Here is an 18,136-nt window from a genome sequence, read left to right as displayed (position 1 = left end):
TTGAGGACAGGTCCCGTGGCTCCTCCCTCCTCCGCGGGGCCGGTCGGCCCCAGGCCCGGCTTGCTAATCGCCAAGGCCCAATGACGACAAGGCCCAGCCCTTCCCGCCCAGGCCCTGGAGACACTACGGTGGAGGAGCCCCGGGAGGCTTCATTGCTGTCGTCGTCGCCGCTGCAACAAGAATTCCCCGCCTCTCCCGAGACCCCAGCTCACCTTATCTTGTCCCGGCGCCTGGCCCTCTGGGACGGCACCTAAGTATAACTGGTGCCCACATTTGGTTTCGATTGGCGAGATACTTTGTTTCAGAGGGCTGGGTACCTGGGGCCATTAAGGTCGCGGGGACCCAGGAATCATCGAACATGGGAACTGGCATCCCAGCCTCGGAGCAGAGCAACTGTGCCAAAGGAGATCCACAGGTTTATTATCCCGAAGAGACCGCAAGCAGTGAAGCTGTGCAGGTTACAGGCTGTGAGAGTCCTGATGACAGTCGACCCCCACATGAGCCAGGATACTGCCATCCAGAAGACACGGGGCAGCTGATGGCCTCCTATGAGGGCAAAGCTAGAGGCTACCAAGTGCCTCCCTATGGCTGGCGCATCTGCTTGGCTCACGAGTTTACAGAGAAAAGGAAACCCCTTCAAGCAAGGGACATCTCCTTAAGCAACCTGATAAAGCATTTGGGCATGGGCTTGAGGTAAGTAGATCTGGAATGCTGTGGGCTTCACCTTGTTCCTGTTCAAGGCTTTCCCAAGACTGTGGGAAAGGGGCGGGAACACAGGTGGGTCCTGGTCCCAGCATTTTTTAAGCCTGTGTACTTTTGAAGAATGAGACCAAGTCACGTCTCTTTGCAAGCCTCTTCTCCCTACTATTCCTGCAGCCAGCCTTTTCCACTTAAGGTTTCCTCCCATGCACTCCTTCTTTCTGTCCTTTGGGATCAGCTCTACTTTGTGGCAAGGTTGAAAAAGACAGTCTGACAGCTACAGTACTGGCACAGTGTTTTATTGAAGACAGGGAACTTCCTAAACTCAGATTCCCCTGAGCAGCTGAGGCATTCATTTTCAGTATCTTAAGTACACAGTGTTACAGTCTCCACACTCCTGTTTCTTTCCTCAAGCGCCAGCTCCAGGAGTAGGTTAAGACCCTGTGTAGTCAACCCTAAGAAGAAAGTGACAAAAGGTACACTCTATTCTTTTTTGTTTTTTTCCAGTCTTGGGACTTGAACTCAGAGCCTGGGTACTGTTCCTGAGCTTCTTTTGCTCAAGACTAGCACTCTGCCACTTGAACCACAGCACCACTTTGGTTTTTTCTGTTTATATGGTACTGAGGAATCGAATCCAGGGCTTCATTCTACACTGAGCCACACTTCTAGCCCAGATACGCTGTATTCTGAGAAAGACAGCTCTTGATATAAAAAGCAAAGATGGCTGGGCACCAGTGACTCATGCCTATAATCCAAGCTACTCAAGAGGCTGAGATCTGAGCATCATGGTTCGAAATCAGCCCAGGCAGGAAAGTCCATGAGATCAGTATCTCCAATTAACCACCAGAAAACCAGAAGTAGAACTGTGGCTCAAAGTGTTGGAATGTTAGACTTGAGCAGAAAAACTCAAGGACAGGATCCAGGCCCTGAGTGCAAGCCCCACAACCAACAACAACAACAACAAAAAGCAAAGATGAAGTAGGGAAAGGGCATGCACCTATAGTTCTGGCTGCTCAAGAGACTGAAGCAAGAGGATTGCTTGAGCCCAAGGGTTCAGAGCCAATTTTGAGACAGGGTCTCAAAACAACAAATGGGGGAGACATAACTTAGAGATATAACTCTGGTAGACACATGCATTCTATCACTGAAATACATTTCATGCCCCCCAGTGATGACTTCTGACCAAAGAGGCACTGCCAAGATTCCCCAGAGTTCTTGGTAATAGTGTGCCAGATTCTGCCCTTGCTTCTCTCTGGCCTTATAGACACCCCCACAGTTTATCTTGGACTATAGAATTCTCTGGATTCGCACTGAGTTTAAAGACTAGTAATGAAGAGACATACCTATTATCAGGAACAGGTGGATGTAAGGACAGAAGGCATCACTCTGAGGTCATCCTGAGTCAGTCCACACATAAACACAGAGCTGGGTAGGGAGGCATAAAATTGGGAAACATTCTGATAGTTTCTACAGTGGTGAACCCTTCCTTCACTGCCCCAGGCAGTGCTGTGTGATGAATTGGGAAGGTCATTTAGCTAACCCCAGCTCTGGGCAGTGGGAGGGACCTAGTCTTCCTCGATATTTGACTTCATTGGCTAGTGCCTATGGGTGGCCTAAGAGAAGGTTACTTCTGAAACTGACACAGTCCAACTCTTAATAGCAAAAGCCTTGGGTCAAATGAGTTGTAGTATATTCAGAAAAGCACAGTGGGTTGTATGTAGGGGGACAATGAGGTCAAAATTAGGTAGATCTAGCTGGGAATGTGGCTTAGTGGTAGAGTGCTTGCCTAGCATGCATGAAGCCCTGGGTTCGATTCCTCAGTACCATAAAAACAGAAAAAGCCAGAAGTGGTGCTGTGGCTCAAGTGGTAGAGTGCTACAGCCTTGAGCAAAAGAAGCTCCAGGACAGTGCCCCAGGAATGGGGGGTGGGGGAGGAATTAGGTATATCTCCTAACCTCTTAGCCCCTAAATATGAGTTGAGTCACAGAGGCCTGAAGCTTTGCTCAGCCCTGGACCCTGACTTGACTTCCCATACCAGGATTGAGTAGGAGTCATTGACATACAGCTTTTGGAATGGGATGAAGTCCTACACTGAGGAAGAAGCAGAGTAAGACAAGAAAAAGAATTTAGAACAGAATTCTTGAGTTAGTGTTGAAAAGATGGAGGTCAAATAGGTCAGGAATAGCCAGCTGCTAAATTACAGGATTGAGAGTACTCATAAGATGAAGCTGAACTGATCAGTAAAACAGTCCTCCAGGCTTCCACTTGGTAAGAGCTCTTTTATTATTATTATTACTCTGGATTCAGCCAGAGTTCACTTATTGTTTGTTCTGTGCCAGAGAGTCCTTTGTTTTATTTTGTTTTTAAGAAAAATTCCCAAATTTTATTTTGAAGGCTGAAGTAAACAAGAGCAAGGAACTAGGGTGGGCATCAGAGGCTCACACCTGCCATCCTAGCTACTTAGCAGGCTGAGATCTGAGGATCGGGGTTTGAAGCTAGCATGGGCAAGAAAGTCTGTGAGGCTCTTACCTGCAATTAGCTACCAAAAAGCTATCAGTAGATCTGTGGCTTAAGTGATAGAGTGCCACCCTTGAACAAAAGAAGCTCAGAGACAGTGCCCAAGACCCAGGACCAGCACCAGAAAAGAAAAAAAGAGTAGGGAATGAAAACCATATGATCGGTCAATCAACCGTGTTATCTCAGAGTACAGTGGGCTTCATCCCTGTGAGAATGGATACAGTTGATCCTTGGTAACTTCAGGAATCTGACTCCAAAGAGACTACCATTAAGCAAACATTACACATGCTCAGTTTGCATAGAGTGCAGTACTGAACTGTGGAAATTTGATTCCGTTTTCCTTAATGCTACTTAATTTCTGCTAAAGACATCGGCTTTTCAACAAATCTAAAATTTTCACTTTACACTTCAATTAAGCACTTTTCAGAATGTCCTTTGTTCTGTTTGTTTTCATATCTTGTATTGCTTCTCCCTAGCTACCCTAATCCAAGCTGCACCGTCTTTTCCTCCACCAATCCTTTCTGGCTTCTAGTATCAAAGTCCAACTTTCTCTTAAACAGGCAGAGAACCATCTGTCCATCACCTATCATCTTTTTTTAATTATATGTATTTTTTTATTGTAAAGATACTGTACAGAGAGGTTACAGCTACATGAGTAAGGTAATGAGTCCATTTCCATCAAGCATTGTACCCTCCTTGTTTTTCCCCTACCAGCCCTTTTTCCCCCCTTCCCCATCTAAAGTTGTAAAGTTAGTTTTCAACATAGTGTCTTGTACATCTCCTTACAATGACCACCCATCATCTTACTCTTTGCCTTCCTGGCCTTTCTCCCACCTGCAGAATGTTTTGCCTCTATTCTTAAATCACATTTCTACTCCCCTTTTTTGTACTTTGTCTTCCATTGCTTTAGTGTTCTAGTGTTTATACATTCATTCAATTTAGCAAGTATTTATGGATTGCTGACCACATGGCCTGTACTCAGAGCTGAGGGTAACTTTCAACTAGTCTTTGTCACTAGCCCTTTCCCCCAAGGAACTTAAAAATTGGTCACACTCACATGAGGAACACTGAACTAACAAGGAAGTGATTGATTAGGAATTGAGATACTGTACATACCATAATTATACCTGTCACTGGTCTTCTGTTTTATGGTTTTCTTATCTATTATGTCATTTGATCTTTCAGTCATTCTATTAAGATAGGGCAAGAGGAATCCACATTTTGTAGATGAGGAAACAGACTCATAAGGTTACTTATACTCAATTACTTGGGTTGAAGCAATGTGACTGAACACTGGAAATAAAATAAGTAGGGAGGAGAGAAGTAGGAAAGAGTCAGGCAAGGCAGGCCTTGCTTAGTGACCAATCCTGAGTAAGAATTTGTAGGGATAGATTAGAAGGCAGGATAGAGTAGGAGTCCTAGCCTTGGAAATGGAAGCATTTACCTACTGGACAGCCCCAACCTATTGGATCCAGGGTAGAGAGGGAGGTAAGAATGGGAAGATGTTAGGATTTGCAGAAGGCTTTGCTCTTTATAGAAAAATCTAAAAGCTTATAATTTAAATGCTAAACTAGGGAGAGGAAGAAACAAAAGACTTAGGGGGAAATGACCTAAAATATAAAACATTAGTTCTCTTGGCGTGAAATGATTTTTCTTCTTCTTCCTGGTATAGTCTCCTAATTTTCATCTTTCATAATCAGAAAGAAAAATAGTAATTAAAAAAGAAAGCTCCTATGTACATCTGATCATATAAAATAATATTTATTGAAATGAACTCCAGGAAATAGAAGCAAAAGGATTTTTTTTGTTGCTGTTTTAATTTTCTTTCCTTTTTGTCTTGTTTGTTCCTTTATATGTCTTTTGGATCATAAGGGAGGACACAGAAATGGAGGGACAAAGGATGAACAAATGCAGCAGTGGTACTCACTAGACACTATATTGAAAATGAACTATATAACTTGTGGGTGGGATGGGAAGGAAAAACTTGGAGAGAGCAAGGGAAGAGGTGACATTGTCCAAAAAGAAATGTACTCTTTACCTGACTTATGTAACTGTAACCCTCTGTACATCACCTTTATAACAACAAAAAAAAAATTTTTAAACAAAAAAACCCCCAAAGTTTCTGGAAAAAAGAAGAAGGGGCAAGGGGGAGGAGAGGAAGAGGAAGAAAAAGAAGAAAAAAAACCTGTTAACTGAGCAATAAAGGCTGGTTTGGTAGGTAGAGGGTAGGTGTGGAAGATACAGGCCAGGAAAGTATAATTGGTCCTTCTTATGCCTCAGACTAAACCTCTTGAGGTCCAAGCCAAAGCGTTGGTAGTGGAGGTAGAAAGCAAAGATCAGAAAGTTCCTTCTGAGAAGAATAAAGAGGAAAAACAAAGGCAGTCCTACACTGAGAGCAATAAGAGCAACTGGGAGGGTGAAGGGACTTTGAACTGTAGAGTAATCACGCTGGGGAGAGGCAAGGCTCCAAGGTCAAGCTGGTAATCCTGGTTACTTGGGAGGTGGACATTTGGATGATCGCACTTCAAGACAGGCCTGGGCAAAAAGTTCTGAGACTCCCATCTTAACCAGATGAGTGGATAGCTATATGGTATATGTCCCTGGCTATGTGGGAAAATTGCAGATAAGGTCGCTGTCCAAGCCAGCCTGGCCATAAAGCAAGATCCTTTCATAAAAACAGCACAAAAAGGGTTAGTGACATGGCTTGAGTGGTAGAGCCTAGCAAAGATAAAGACCTGAATTCAAACCTCAGTACTGGAAAAAAAAAAAAAAGAATTGAGGCTTGAAAGCCAAGATGGTGAGTCCTTACTACATTTTGTGTTTCCAAGTTAAGATCTCTAACACGTGCTTTTGTTACCTGACATCCTTGGAACATTTAGTGGGTAGGGGTGAAGGGGCATCACAAATGGATGCTGAGAAAAACACAAATGACTACAGCCTGTGAGGGTCTGCCCACTCACCCCCTTTCACTCATACAACTGCTTGCTCCTCAGGTACTTGAAGTGGTGGTACCGGAAGACCCAAGTGGAAAAGAAGAAACCTTTCATTGACATGATCAATTCCATACCCCTGAGACAGATCTACGGTGAGCCTCACCCAGCTATGCCTGCGGAAGAGTTAGGCACAATTAGTTACACAGTTACTTACAGTTTCTATAAATTGGATTGTTTCATTTCCTTGGTTTAGTTACTTACAGTTTCTATAAACTGGATTGTTTCATTTCCTTGGTTTTTGGTGAAATCTTTATGGTTTAAAAAGTGAAAAAATGGCTTTTCTTTTTTCTTCCCAAACCTCACTGTCTGTCCTGATTTTCTTTAGGTTGTCCCTTGGGTGGCATTGGGGGAGGCACAATTACCCGTGGCTGGAGAGGCCAGTTCTGTCGTTGGCAGCTTAACCCTGGACTGTACCAGCACCAGACAGTCATCGCTGACCAAGTAAGATCTAGGAAGTAGAGGACAAATCCAGGCAAAGAAGGGCTTGGTCCTCTATTGCTAGTGTAAGATAAGACAGTTGACATATATAATTCAATAAATGCTTTCAGATGCTTTCTGAGTATCCAGCTCTTACACTAGAATATATAATAGGATTAAGACACAGAGCCCATTCTTCTTAAGATCGAACATAGTAAATGCCCCTTATCAACTCTCTTATCTAAGGCAATATCTACCTACCACAGAGGTCATTTAACTGGTTGAAAGAATACTGACAGGACCAAGAAAGGGAAAATAAACCAAAGTCATAGGGAAAACAAAAGTCATGGAGTTTTGTTTGTTTTTTTTTTTTTAAAGAAAAAAGAAAAGAAAGAAAAAAGTGTAGCCAGCCCTCCTCACCATTGACTTGCAAACTTTAGTCAAAGGTCAGTTCCTATATGGGGATCATTTCTCTGAAGATCTTTCTTCTTAGAGCCCAAGAAGTCTCTCCTCTCCCAAGCTTAGCTTTCTAGACTACCTTTTTCTTATTCTTTTAATTTTGGTGGCACTGTGGTTTGAACTCAGATCTTTCAGCTTGCTAGGCAGGTACTCTACCACTTAAGCCACCACATTCCTAGTCCTTTTTTAGCACTAGATATTTTTCAGATAGGGTCTTCTTTTTGCCCAGGGCCAGTCTTGGACTGCAGTAGTCCTCCTACCTACACCACCTCTTGGCTGGAAATAGATGGTTACTTCTACCTCTGGCTTGTTTGTTAAAATATAGTCTCACTAACTTTTTTTGGGGGGCCAGCCGTTGATCCTCCTGATCCCTGCCTCACAAATGGCTGGGACTATAAGCATTTACCACCATGTCTGTCTGTTCCCTTTTCTGAAGCTTCAATTTTTTTTTCCCCTTCTGCTCCTATATCACATCTGGGCCTTAAGTTGTATATATGACCTGGTTTTCATTATAGCTTCTTTTATTATGACCTCCTTTTTCATGTTATCTGCTGAGTATCTGAGAGATGCCTCCAGCTTTCAGCTCATCTTCAAAGGAAAAATGACTAGCAGATGTTAAGTCCTACTGGTGACGCTGCCCTTCCCAATTCAGGTTTACTGGCTCTGCCCAGAACTCTAAGAACTCTGTCTCATCCCTTGGGTATTTCAAGGGGAATGCCTTCCAGAATCATGACTCTGTAGTTAAAGTAATTATTTCATGCTTAATATGTCTAGGCACTGTGATAAGCTTTTTATTTAATATTAAAAACAATTCAACAAAATAAGTACTATTATGCTCATTTTACAGATAATGTCACATGGTTGGTAAAAGGAAAGGTTGGAATTCATAACCATTTTTCTCTATGGGAAAAAGGTCTGAGTTCTTAACCATTATGTGTACCATTAGTTTAACAACCAGGTACTTAACCATTATGTACTGCTCCAAGAATGCAAAAAGTTATTGTATGGCTCTGTGTGGTGGCCTAAATCTATAATCACAGTACCTAGGGAGTTGAGGCAGGAGAATCTCAAGTTCAAGGTCAGCCCAAATACAGCAAGATCCTGTCCTCCAAAACAACAGGAAATGAAGGAAGGAATTATATACAAAAAAAACAGGCATACAATAGAAAACATGATTTCAACTAAGAAAAGAGATACTAATTCCTCATAGCTGCTACTCTCTAGGACTTTAGATTTTACTGGGGAAATGGGAGGAAATTAGGGAAATGAGGCCAGGTCACTGCTAAATTGAGAACATATACTGGAAAAAGACAATGTTATAGAGGCGTGGCTTATTTCACATACCTGCCACCTCTGCAGAGCACCTCTTCAATAAGTTAGAAAGTAGCCTTAAAAGTAACCATGAGTCAATTAGGGAAACAGAATGGCAATATACTCTGACATAATACACAAAATGCTAGAATAACAGGGTAGGGGGCTGCTGGAATGACTAGAGAGAAAAAAGCAGATTGGCATTTGAAGGATGAGTGGAATCTCAGAATGAAGAGCGAGCAGGGCAAAGAGGCATTAAGGAGGACGTGTAGTGTGTTTAAGAAATGAGTAAGCAGGGCACTGGTGGCTCATGCTATAATCCTAGCTACTCAGGAGGCTGAGATCTGAGAATAATGGTTCAAAGCCAGCCTGGGCAGGGAAGTCCATGAGATTCTTATCTCCAGTTTACCACCAGACAACGGAAGTTGCACTGTAGCTCAAGTGGTAGAGCACTAGCCTTGAGTGAAAGAGCTCAGGGACAGTGCCTAGGCCCCGAGTTCAAACCCTACAACTGACCAAAAAAAAAAAAAAAAAAAAAAGGAGAGAGAGAGTAGTATTTAATGTAACCAGCAAAATGGCACTTGAAGAGATAGAAACCATATCAAGAAGGGGTTTGAAAGCCAGATGAGAGAGTTCAGGCTTTAGTCTGAAAGCCATGGGAGTCAGTGACATGCCTTGATTTGTCTGTCAAAAATATCACTTTGAGGCTGGGATGTATAGTTCAGTGGCAAAGCACTACTAAGTGCAAGGTCCTGGGTTTGATCCCCAGTACCAAAAAAGAGAAGACCAAATAAAGACCAAATAAAAACATCACATTTGGGGCCGAGAAGGTGGCTCAGTGGTAGAACGCTTGCCTTGTATGCCTGAGGCCCTGGGTTCGATTCCTCAGCACCACATAAGCAAAAAGAAAAAAGCCAGAAGTGGCACTGTGGCTCAAGTGGTAGAGTGCTAGCCTTGAGCTGAAGAGCTGAGGGACAGCGCCCAGGCCCAGAGTTCAGGCCCCATGACTGGAGCCCCCCTCCCAAAAAAAATCATATTTGGTCTGGCAGAATGGCTCAAGTAGAGTGCCTGGCTAGGAGGTCCTGAGCCACCCCCTACCTCCATACAGGGGGGGGGGCGGGAAGAGAGGGGGGGAGGAAGAGAGGGAGAGAGAGAGAGAGAGGGAAGAGTAGGAAAGAGGGAAAAATGAGGGGTAGAGGGAAAGGATTCTGCTACCCAGATAAGGGGCAAATCCAGTAGAGTGATTCCCACCTGTAATCCCAGCTACTTAGGAGGCAGAGATTAGGGGACTGCAGTTAGAAGCCATACCAGACATTTTGAAGTTAGTGAGATCTAGTCTCAATCAAAAAGTACTGGAGACCCTGCTTAGTAGAAGGATCATGGTTTCAGGGCATGGCTCAAGTGGTAGAGCACTTGCTTAATAAATGCAAGGTTGAGTTCAACCCCAAGAATGAAAAAAAAAAAAAAAGCAGAGACAGTATAGGTCTAGATTAGGACACTGAGACCATAGCAGTGAAGGGAGATGCAGTCTGGCAGCTAGGTTGAGGAAAGACAGCAGGACTTGTGTGTGTGTGCTTGCTAAGCTTGGAGCATGTGGATGACATGAGACTGGAGATTTATGGTTCAATCATAGGCTCTAGAAAGGGAGGAGCTGCTTTGAAGAGAGAGAGGATGGTGTGTAGTGCCTGTGGGTTACTTGTTCCAGCCTGTCTGCCCTCTTGATCAAGTTCACAGTGTGTTTGCGTCGGGAGGGACGGACTGTGTACCAGCAAGTTCTGTCCCTGGAGCGCCCAAGTGTCCTACGCAGCTGGAACTGGGGCCTATGTGGACACTTTGCTTTCTACCACGCCCTCTATCCCCGAGCCTGGACTGTTTATCAGCTTCCTGGTCAGAATGTCACCCTCACTTGCCGTCAGATCACACCCATCTTGCCCCATGACTATCAGGTGAGGCACCTCTTTCTGTGTTGGCTTTATTGTCTTCCCTCCCCCAGATCCACCTCTGCCCCAAATTCCACCCACCTATTCAAGGGAGGTGTTGGCACCACAAATATCACCCTGGCTTTCTAGGACCACTGTCTAATTAGATCTAGTCTTCCATGTCCTCTGGTAGGCAATGTGTTTGGGAACAAGGGAGGTACATATTGAGGAGAATTTGATTCAGGTCCTCTGTGTCTAGGACTGATCTTGGCAAAGAGTGAGATCAAGAGAGGCTATATCTAGGACCATCTGAGTCCAATCTTTTGCCCCCAGGACAGCAGCCTGCCTGTAGGAGTCTTTGTATGGGATGTAGAAAATGAAGGAGATGAAGCTCTGGACGTATCCATTATGTTCTCCATGCGGAATGGACTGGGGGGTGGAGACGATGCCCCAGGCGGTCTGTGGAATGAACCCTTCTGTCTGGAGCGGGATGGAGAGACTGTAAAGGGACTGCTGCTACATCATCCAACTCTGCCAAATCCCTACACCATGGCTGTGGCTGCACGACTCACGGTATGGAAGAGCCTATCCCTCTGAACCTTAAACTCTGTCCAACCCCAAGCTCTCCTATGACCCCATCATAGTCTCTTCATTAAACTCCTGAGTGCCTCCTCATTAGAGTCCTTCAGCATCTAGAATTCGGAGGGTGCACTAAGAGGAGCTGGAAAGCTAGTCTGAATTGAGTGTACTTCAGTCTTTTGTCCCTTAACAGGCAGATACCACGGTAACCCACATCACGGCCTTTGACCCTGACAGCACTGGGCAGCAGGTGTGGCAGGACCTACTTGAGGATGGACAGCTGGACTCCCCTGCTGGTGATGGGGGGTCTGACTGGGAGTTGTTGGGAAAAAAGGTTGTCCCTGTCTAAGGACCAGGGGTGGGAGACCTGATCGTGAATAGGCCGGTTCACAAGTTAGGGATCTCTAGTCCTGAGACTAAAGGAGGTAGAGTGCCTGTCTTCATTCCTCTGTGCTTCTCAGGCCAAAGCACCCCTTCACAGAAAGGAGCAGGCATTGCTGGGGCTGTATGTGTTTCCAGCAAGCTACCACCTCGAGGTCGATGCTGCCTAGAGTTTTCGCTGGCTTGGGATATGCCCAGGATCATGTTTGGAGCTAGGGGCCAAGTCCACTACAGGTGAGGGGACCAAGGAAGTATGAGTTCAAGGTTTTGAGGCTCTGACCTGGAGCAAGTATTTTCATCCCTTCTTGCCCTCTTGCAGATGGTACACAAGATTCTTTGGCCAAGATGGTGATGCAGCCCCTGCTCTCAGCCACTATGCCCTCTGCCGTTATACAGACTGGGAAAACAGGATCTCAGCTTGGCAAAACCCAGTATTGGATGACAGGTGCAGTGGAATTCTTTTCCTTCTTCCTGGGCACTCATTCCCAAGGAGTCTCTGATCCACTGTTTATCAAGTCAATAGGGCTGGGCTGGGATTCACTTGGTACTCTCCATTCCACTAAACCCCAGGATCCTTTCTATCTTGGGAGGTCTATACTCACATAGGTCCATTCCTTCCTTCTGAATCCACAGATCCTTACCTGCATGGTACAAGTCTGCACTGTTCAATGAATTGTACTTCCTGGCTGATGGTGGCACAGTATGGCTGGAAGTCCCTGATGACTCCCTACCAGAGGAGCTGGGAGGAAGTCTGCATCAGCTTCGCCCCATCCTCCAGAACTATGGTCGATTTGGCTATCTTGAGGGTATGGGCTGCTGGTAGGCAGGGGGGAGAGAGGGATGGAACGCTATACTCCTGAAACCAGTAAATGTCCTACTATTAGGCAAGATGACAGATTTGCTTACCCCAGGGTACCGGTGGGGTGAGGGGGCAGGTGGCAACTGTGGACTGGTGACAGCACCCTACCTCCAACTTGGGGGGAAAAGCTATGAAGAGGAAGCAGGAGCCTGGCAGCAGCATCTCTTTCGTTTTTCCAGGCCAAGAGTATCGCATGTACAACACATACGATGTCCACTTTTATGCTTCTTTTGCCCTCATCATGCTCTGGCCCAAACTAGAGCTCAGCTTACAGTATGACATAGGTGAGATTAACATTCATATTGCTCTGCCCTCTTAAGCTCCCCTTGCCCCTGAAGCTTTGTGGCCCCAAGGTTATGTCTACTATCCTTTTCCAGACATCTGCATGCTTCTTGTTGATTCCCCTCTGAGGTCACCACGCACACACAGCTCTGTGCCCTACCCTAAGCCTGCCCATCTCCTGTCTTTCTCTACCCACTTCTATGGTCTGTTCCCTCAGCTCTGGCAACCCTCAGGGAGGACTTGACTCGGCGACGGTACCTGATGAGTGGAGTGATAGCACCTGTGAAAAGAAGCAATGTCATCCCCCATGACATCGGGGACCCAGGTGAAGGTCTCTCTACCTCAAGGTCAGCTTTCTTGACCTATACCCTGTCCACCAATGTGAATGAACCAGGTGCCTTCCCTTCCTACAGATGATGAGCCCTGGCTCCGAGTCAATGCGTACTTGATTCATGATACTGCTGACTGGAAGGACCTGAACCTGAAGTTTGTGCTGCAGGTTTATCGGGACTATTACCTGACGGGTGACCAAGACTTCCTGAAGGACATGTGGCCTGTGTGTCTAGTAAGGGATTCATGTACAATGTTCCTAGGCATGACCAGTGTCTGAAGAAACCCCATTGGCTACTCTTAGTACTCAGGTCTTCAGGGTCTCTGTCCCTCTCTAGGCTGTGATGGAGTCTGAAATGAAGTTTGACAAGGACCAAGATGGACTCATTGAGAATGGAGGCTATGCAGACCAGACCTATGATGGATGGGTTACCACAGGCCCCAGGTAAGAGGGGTAAGGATTTCCAGGTCTCAGGTGAGCACTAAGGGAAGGTAGTGCTTGAGAGAATGACTTACTGTCTGTTAGATTGCATGGGAGTGGCTGGAGCTTCCATCTGACCCTTAAAACTCCTACTCCTGATTAGTGCTTACTGTGGAGGGCTGTGGCTGGCAGCTGTGGCTGTGATGGTCCAGATGGCTGTTCTGTGTGGAGCACAGGATGTCCGGGATAAGTTTTCTTCCATTCTTAACAGAGGTCAAGAAGCCTATGAAAGACTTCTATGGAATGGTGAGTTGGGAGACTCTAAGGAGTGTTTTTTGAGTGTGTGTGTGTGTGTATGCCAGTCCTGGGGCTTGAACTCAGGGCATGGGCACTGTCCCTTAGCTTCTTTTGCTCAAGGCTAGTATTACCACTTGAGCCAAAGCTCTACTTTTGTCTTTTTAGGAAGGGTTGGTTTATTGGAGGTAATAGTCTCATAGACTTTCCTACCTAGGCTGGCTTTGAGCCACAATCCTCAGATCTCATCCTCCTGAGTAGCTATGACTATAGGCATGAGCCATCAGCACCCAGTTCTGAGTAAAAGAGCTTACAGTCTTAGGGACACCAAGAGCCTTACTTTGACCTTCCTCTACTCCAGGCCGCTATTACAACTATGATAGCAGCTCTCATCCTCAGTCTCGTAGTATCATGTCTGACCAATGTGCTGGACAGTGGTTCCTGAGGGCCTGTGGACTAGGAGAAGGGGACACTGAGGTGAGGAACCAGAAAGGTGGGTTCTCCCCAAAGGTTGGAAGTGCACGGGAATAAATCTCTGCCTTTGCCCTTGGTTCCTTCAGGTATTTCCTATTCCACATGTGGTCCGTGCTCTCCAAACCATCTTTGAGCTCAATGTCCAGGCCTTTGCCGGGGGAGCCATGGGGGCTGTGAATGGGATGCAGCCACATGGTGTCCCTGATAGATCCAGTGTGCAGTCTGATGAAGTCTGGGTGGGTGTGGTCTATGGATTGGCAGCCACCATGATCCAAGAGGTAATGTACTTCCTTCCCCATCTCCTTATCATTTGTACCTTCCTCAGCTACCAGACTTCTTCAGTGCCATCTTATCCATCCATAAAGCCTTAACCTTTTTTTCCCTGGTATGCATTCTACCTCCTACTTCAAATTTCTGTCTATAATCAAGTTTCTATCCCCTACCAGCGAGGAGCTCCCTGAGAGCAAAGACCTTACTATGTCTATCGTTCCAGTTGAAGTAGTGATGCTTATTTATATATCTGACCTCCATCTCTCCCCACAGGGCTTGACTTGGGAGGGCTTCCAGACAGCTGAAGGCTGCTATCGCACTGTGTGGGAACGTCTAGGCCTGGCTTTCCAGACTCCAGAGGCATACTGCCAGCAGCGAGTCTTCCGTTCACTGGCCTATATGCGGCCACTGAGCATCTGGGCCATGCAGCTGGCCTTGCAACAGCAGCAGCAGAAAAAAGATGGAAGGCCAATAATTGGACAGAGCAAGGGACTAAGCCCAAGGCCTAAATGTGGACCAAAGGGAGCCTTGGCAAACTTAAGTCCAGAATGAACCTGGTATTTCTCCTTTAAACCCCACCCCCCAAACTCCTGCAGCCCTGAGCCTCCAGGACAATCATGCCCCTTCCCTTCGCCCCACCCAACTGTGCCAGTAAAGAGGGGCTGAGGGTGATCCAGGAATCAAAATCACTTATTTATTTCTTTCCATCCCCTTCCCTCACTGCATGAAATATTCAGTCATTTGATTTCCCCAGGTGCCGCCATTCATAGGGCAATAGACACACAAATACAAATAAAAAAATCCATAAAGCCAGTAGCAAGTGTAGTGTGTTTTGAGCCCTCAGGCATCCTAATGGCATAGAAGCAAAGACTAGCCCTCTTCCGCCACTCATTGAACACAGATGGAGTTCCCCAGGCTCTTGTTGATTCCTCATATCCTTATATCTAACCTGAGTATCTTCCCTGCAAGATGACTGATGAGGGGCCATAGGTAAGGAGCCCTTCACCTTTTTTTGTGACATTTGCCTGCAAGAGAAGAATGGGACCTGGCCAGGGGGACTCTGAGAAGAGGTCACTCCCCCTCCACTGCAGGGGAGGCGCAGCCTGAGGAGCTTCAGGCATGTAGTACAGCAGGCAGAGGTTGCCAGGGGCTTGGAACACATGATCTGAGCTGTACAGCAACTGGCTTGTGCTGTCCTTTGGTACCTCTGACTGCAGGGTAGGCATCTCCAGTTGGTAAAGGTCCTCACTGGGCAGGGAACGAAGTTGACGGGACAACACTGAGGAGACAAGAATTGTCAGGAGACAATCAAGAAAGAGCCTAGGACTGACTCTCCCGTAGCCCATGCCTTAAAGGTATCCTGAAGTCTTACCAGCATTCTCAGCTGGCAGGCTCCCCCTTGTGTCAGAAGAGTACATAGCAGGTACAAAAAGGAGGCAGAAGGAGAACAGTAGGACCTAGAGTACAGGGAAAAAAGGAGATAAAGAAAGGCTCTAGATTATACCCCAGTCCTGACCACCTAAAAAGGATCTCTCCTCCCATTACCATCCTCACCAAGACACAGCTGCTGGTACTGCTGGTTTTGTTTGATATCTCAATCAACATGGCCTGGAGTTTCCTCAACTGATCTAGAAGGGACCTAAAGAAAGAAAGGGACAGTGGTTAGGCCTTATCCCTCAACCTGGCATCCTGAACCACAATGAACCCCCCATGTTAATGCCACCTGCTCCATCAGTGCAGTGGATTCTGTCTCTTACTTTCCCATTTCTGCAAATGATTACTTTTCACTGTGGACAGAATACTTGAAGTTCCTCATTAAAACAAAACAAAATTAAGTTCTCTATCCTGTCTTAAACTCCTTTGTAGTTCTCCTTCAATAGTTCTCCAATGCTTGATCATCTATGCACAAACTCCTCACCAGGTACTCCATTTCCCACCTTCTGGCCCAACTCATCTTGTGTTAGAGTTCCAGCCAAATCCAACTATTATATTCTCTAACCCAAATGCTTTCCTCACCCAGCACTCTTACTGTTCTCACCCTACCTGCTCCATGAGGTTTTTCTTTGTTACCCTTTCTCTTTCTTGGTACTAAACATTTAGCTGCTTATAAACTTACTCCCCATTACTATGAGCTTCTTGGAATCACAGACTCAGTAAGAGCCAAGTACCAGACCTTACATTTGGAGCTCCCCAGTTAGAAATCAAGAGTAAGCAGGATTAAAGGAGGATTAAAGACATTAAAGGGGAAGATTTGGAGGGTTGCTTACAGATTCTGTTCCTCTAGATGCTGTACTTTGTTCTGTAGCTCCTGATTCTGGGCTGTGTATTTCAAAACCCTGAGGGATAGATAACAGGTTTATAGGGTTATAGCCCTTTGAAAACTTAATGTTTCCAAGTAGTTCTTTTTCCTTCTCCCTTTCCTACCTTCTCTCTAAACCCCCTACATACACCTTCTTCTTTCTGCGACTCTCTTGAGCAGATCTCTTGTTTCGAATCTTCCTTCGCACTCGTTTTAGAATTTGTTCCTCCACCTGAGAGAAAATGGAGAGAAAAGGGGTATCAGGAAATTGGATGAAGCAATCAGAAGGTGACTTGTACTCAATCTTCCCAATGCAGAAATTCCTTCTACAGCTTCCCTGATGAAGAGACACTCAGCTTCTCTTTGAGTGCTCCAATAACCAAGTGTTTTAACACATGCAAGCCACACTAGCATACTGACCTACCTAGTTTCCTATTAGCAACAAATTCGGTAAATTTCCCAATCTAGGTCCTTTTCCAAGTAACTGACATGATATGAACCTACTTGGAGCTCAATCTCCCTCCAGCCTTTGCTTCACCAAAGAGAGCCTTACCTTAGTGAGAGGAAGTGTCCCGGGCAGAATAAGCCCCTCCTTCTCCAAAAGGCTCTTCTCCTCCTCAGTCAGCATCAGCCCAGCAATCTCCTGGGAGTAATGGGGAAGTGAGTAGTAGAGTGGCGTCCGATTCAGGGAGGAATTAGGATTCCTGGCTCCACCCATGTCATGTGGGAATGAATAATCCTGAAGACCAAATCAAGTACCTGCTCTGCTGGCTCCTCTACCTGCTGTGGCGTCATCCAGGCCTCCTCCTCTCCGCACCTGCCACTGTCTGCAAAGGGGAAAGTAGAGCTAGTCAGGCCCGTCAGCTATGGCCTTCCCCAAAAATTTCACTTATTTTAGACTTACCTAGATCTGTGGAGACATGTTCCTGTGGGAGGGAGTAGGTGTGATCGTGGTGGACTGGAGATGAGTCGGAAGAGCTGAGAACGTCCGAAGATGTTTGGGGGCTCAGAAGGCAATTCAGCAAATCCTCTACCTCCCAGTCGCTCAGAGCCTGCATGGAGTTCTAACAAATTCACAGGCCTTGATTCATCTCCCCAATCTCACCGATCGGCGAACTTCCCCACTCGGAAGGCCCACCCACCTCAGAAGGTGACAGCGCCCAGTCCCGCGGAGCCTCCACGGCCGCATCGGATGGAGCCTCCACGGCCTGGTCAGGCACAGCCCACAAACCTCCGCTTTCCTCCAGCAGGAAGCCCAGCAGGTCCTGGTCATCAGAGTCCAATGTCATCTCCATTTGGGACATCTATGGAAAGGAGGAGCAGAAACGCGTTCAAGCCTTCACGGGCTCAGCCTCCGACTCCCAGGCACGACCCTCGGTGTAAGTGTCCATCTCCCCTCACCTCGGCTCCCTCTTCGGAGAGGTGGGGGTCCTGCCCCGCCGGGGGCCTAGCGGAGGCTCAGCAGCCGGAGCTACCTCCAAGCCAGGATTTTTCTCAGCCTCCAGCACAACAGAAATGACGCTCCCGGCCCCGTGGCATTTTGGGACTTGTAGTCCGTGCCGACTCCGGAAGTGGCCTCGGAGCCTTTTGGCGCCACGTCCCGGAGGCTATGCAAATGACGGGGATGTCCCT

The 18,136-nt window shown here is 46.4% G+C and overlaps 2 protein-coding genes across 4 annotated transcripts; one reads left to right on the top strand and one right to left on the bottom strand.

Moving 5' to 3' along the window:
- The first annotated feature begins 71 nt into the window (after positions 1-71).
- LOC138828922 (non-lysosomal glucosylceramidase-like) lies at positions 72-14,781 on the top strand. Its single transcript, XM_070024955.1, has 17 exons — positions 72-693; positions 6,210-6,301; positions 6,535-6,650; positions 10,124-10,342; positions 10,649-10,888; positions 11,088-11,190; positions 11,356-11,509; positions 11,595-11,720; positions 11,909-12,081; positions 12,314-12,418; positions 12,634-12,741; positions 12,830-12,981; positions 13,085-13,191; positions 13,331-13,473; positions 13,823-13,938; positions 14,022-14,213; positions 14,479-14,781. Exons 1-17 carry the CDS (start codon positions 359-361, stop codon positions 14,755-14,757), a joined length of 2,760 nt encoding a protein of 919 aa, XP_069881056.1. The 5' UTR covers positions 72-358; the 3' UTR covers positions 14,758-14,781.
- A 96-nt stretch (positions 14,782-14,877) lies between these two features.
- LOC138828925 (cyclic AMP-responsive element-binding protein 3-like) lies at positions 14,878-17,999 on the bottom strand. 3 transcript variants are annotated; one of them, XM_070024959.1, is made up of 10 exons: positions 17,906-17,999; positions 17,647-17,808; positions 17,409-17,556; positions 17,264-17,331; positions 17,058-17,147; positions 16,630-16,736; positions 16,473-16,541; positions 15,760-15,844; positions 15,578-15,662; positions 14,878-15,484 (listed from the first exon to the last, which is right to left on the bottom strand). In XM_070024959.1, the coding sequence occupies exons 2-10, from the start codon at positions 17,806-17,808 to the stop codon at positions 15,150-15,152; spliced, it is 1,149 nt and encodes a 382-aa protein (XP_069881060.1). In that variant the 5' UTR covers positions 17,906-17,999; the 3' UTR covers positions 14,878-15,149. The 3 variants fall into 3 exon arrangements, with proteins under 3 accessions (XP_069881060.1, XP_069881059.1, XP_069881061.1); XM_070024958.1 differs by having other exon boundaries at positions 17,409-17,568; positions 17,906-17,998; XM_070024960.1 differs by having other exon boundaries at positions 17,409-17,568; positions 17,736-17,808; positions 17,906-17,997.
- Positions 18,000-18,136: the final 137 nt, after the last annotated feature.

The sequence above is a fragment of the Dipodomys merriami genome, unplaced genomic scaffold (genome assembly GCF_024711535.1).
Source record: "Dipodomys merriami isolate MVZ:Mamm:240054 unplaced genomic scaffold, mDipMer1.0.p SCAF_1682, whole genome shotgun sequence".
In the NCBI taxonomy this organism is placed as follows: domain Eukaryota; kingdom Metazoa; phylum Chordata; class Mammalia; order Rodentia; family Heteromyidae; genus Dipodomys; species Dipodomys merriami.
Note: the sequence above shows the minus strand (reverse complement) of the source record. Positions and strands in the feature narration are given on the sequence as shown.

Bases quoted from the DNA above. Each gene is read 5' to 3' on its own strand.
- LOC138828922 (XM_070024955.1), top strand. From the start codon at position 359: ATGGGAACTGGCATCCCAGCCTCGGAGCAGAGCAACTGTGCCAAAGGA. The intron at 6,302-6,534 runs GTGAGCCTCACC...GATTTTCTTTAG, and splicing joins ACCCCTGAGACAGATCTACG to GTTGTCCCTTGGGTGGCATT. The intron at 6,651-10,123 runs GTAAGATCTAGG...CTCTTGATCAAG, and splicing joins AGACAGTCATCGCTGACCAA to TTCACAGTGTGTTTGCGTCG.
- LOC138828925 (XM_070024958.1), bottom strand. From the start codon at position 17,808: ATGTCCCAAATGGAGATGACATTGGACTCTGATGACCAGGACCTGCTG. The intron at 17,332-17,408 runs GTAAGTCTAAAA...TCCCCTTTGCAG, and splicing joins ACATGTCTCCACAGATCTAG to ACAGTGGCAGGTGCGGAGAG. The intron at 16,737-17,057 runs GTAAGGCTCTCT...ATTTTCTCTCAG, and splicing joins GGACACTTCCTCTCACTAAG to GTGGAGGAACAAATTCTAAA.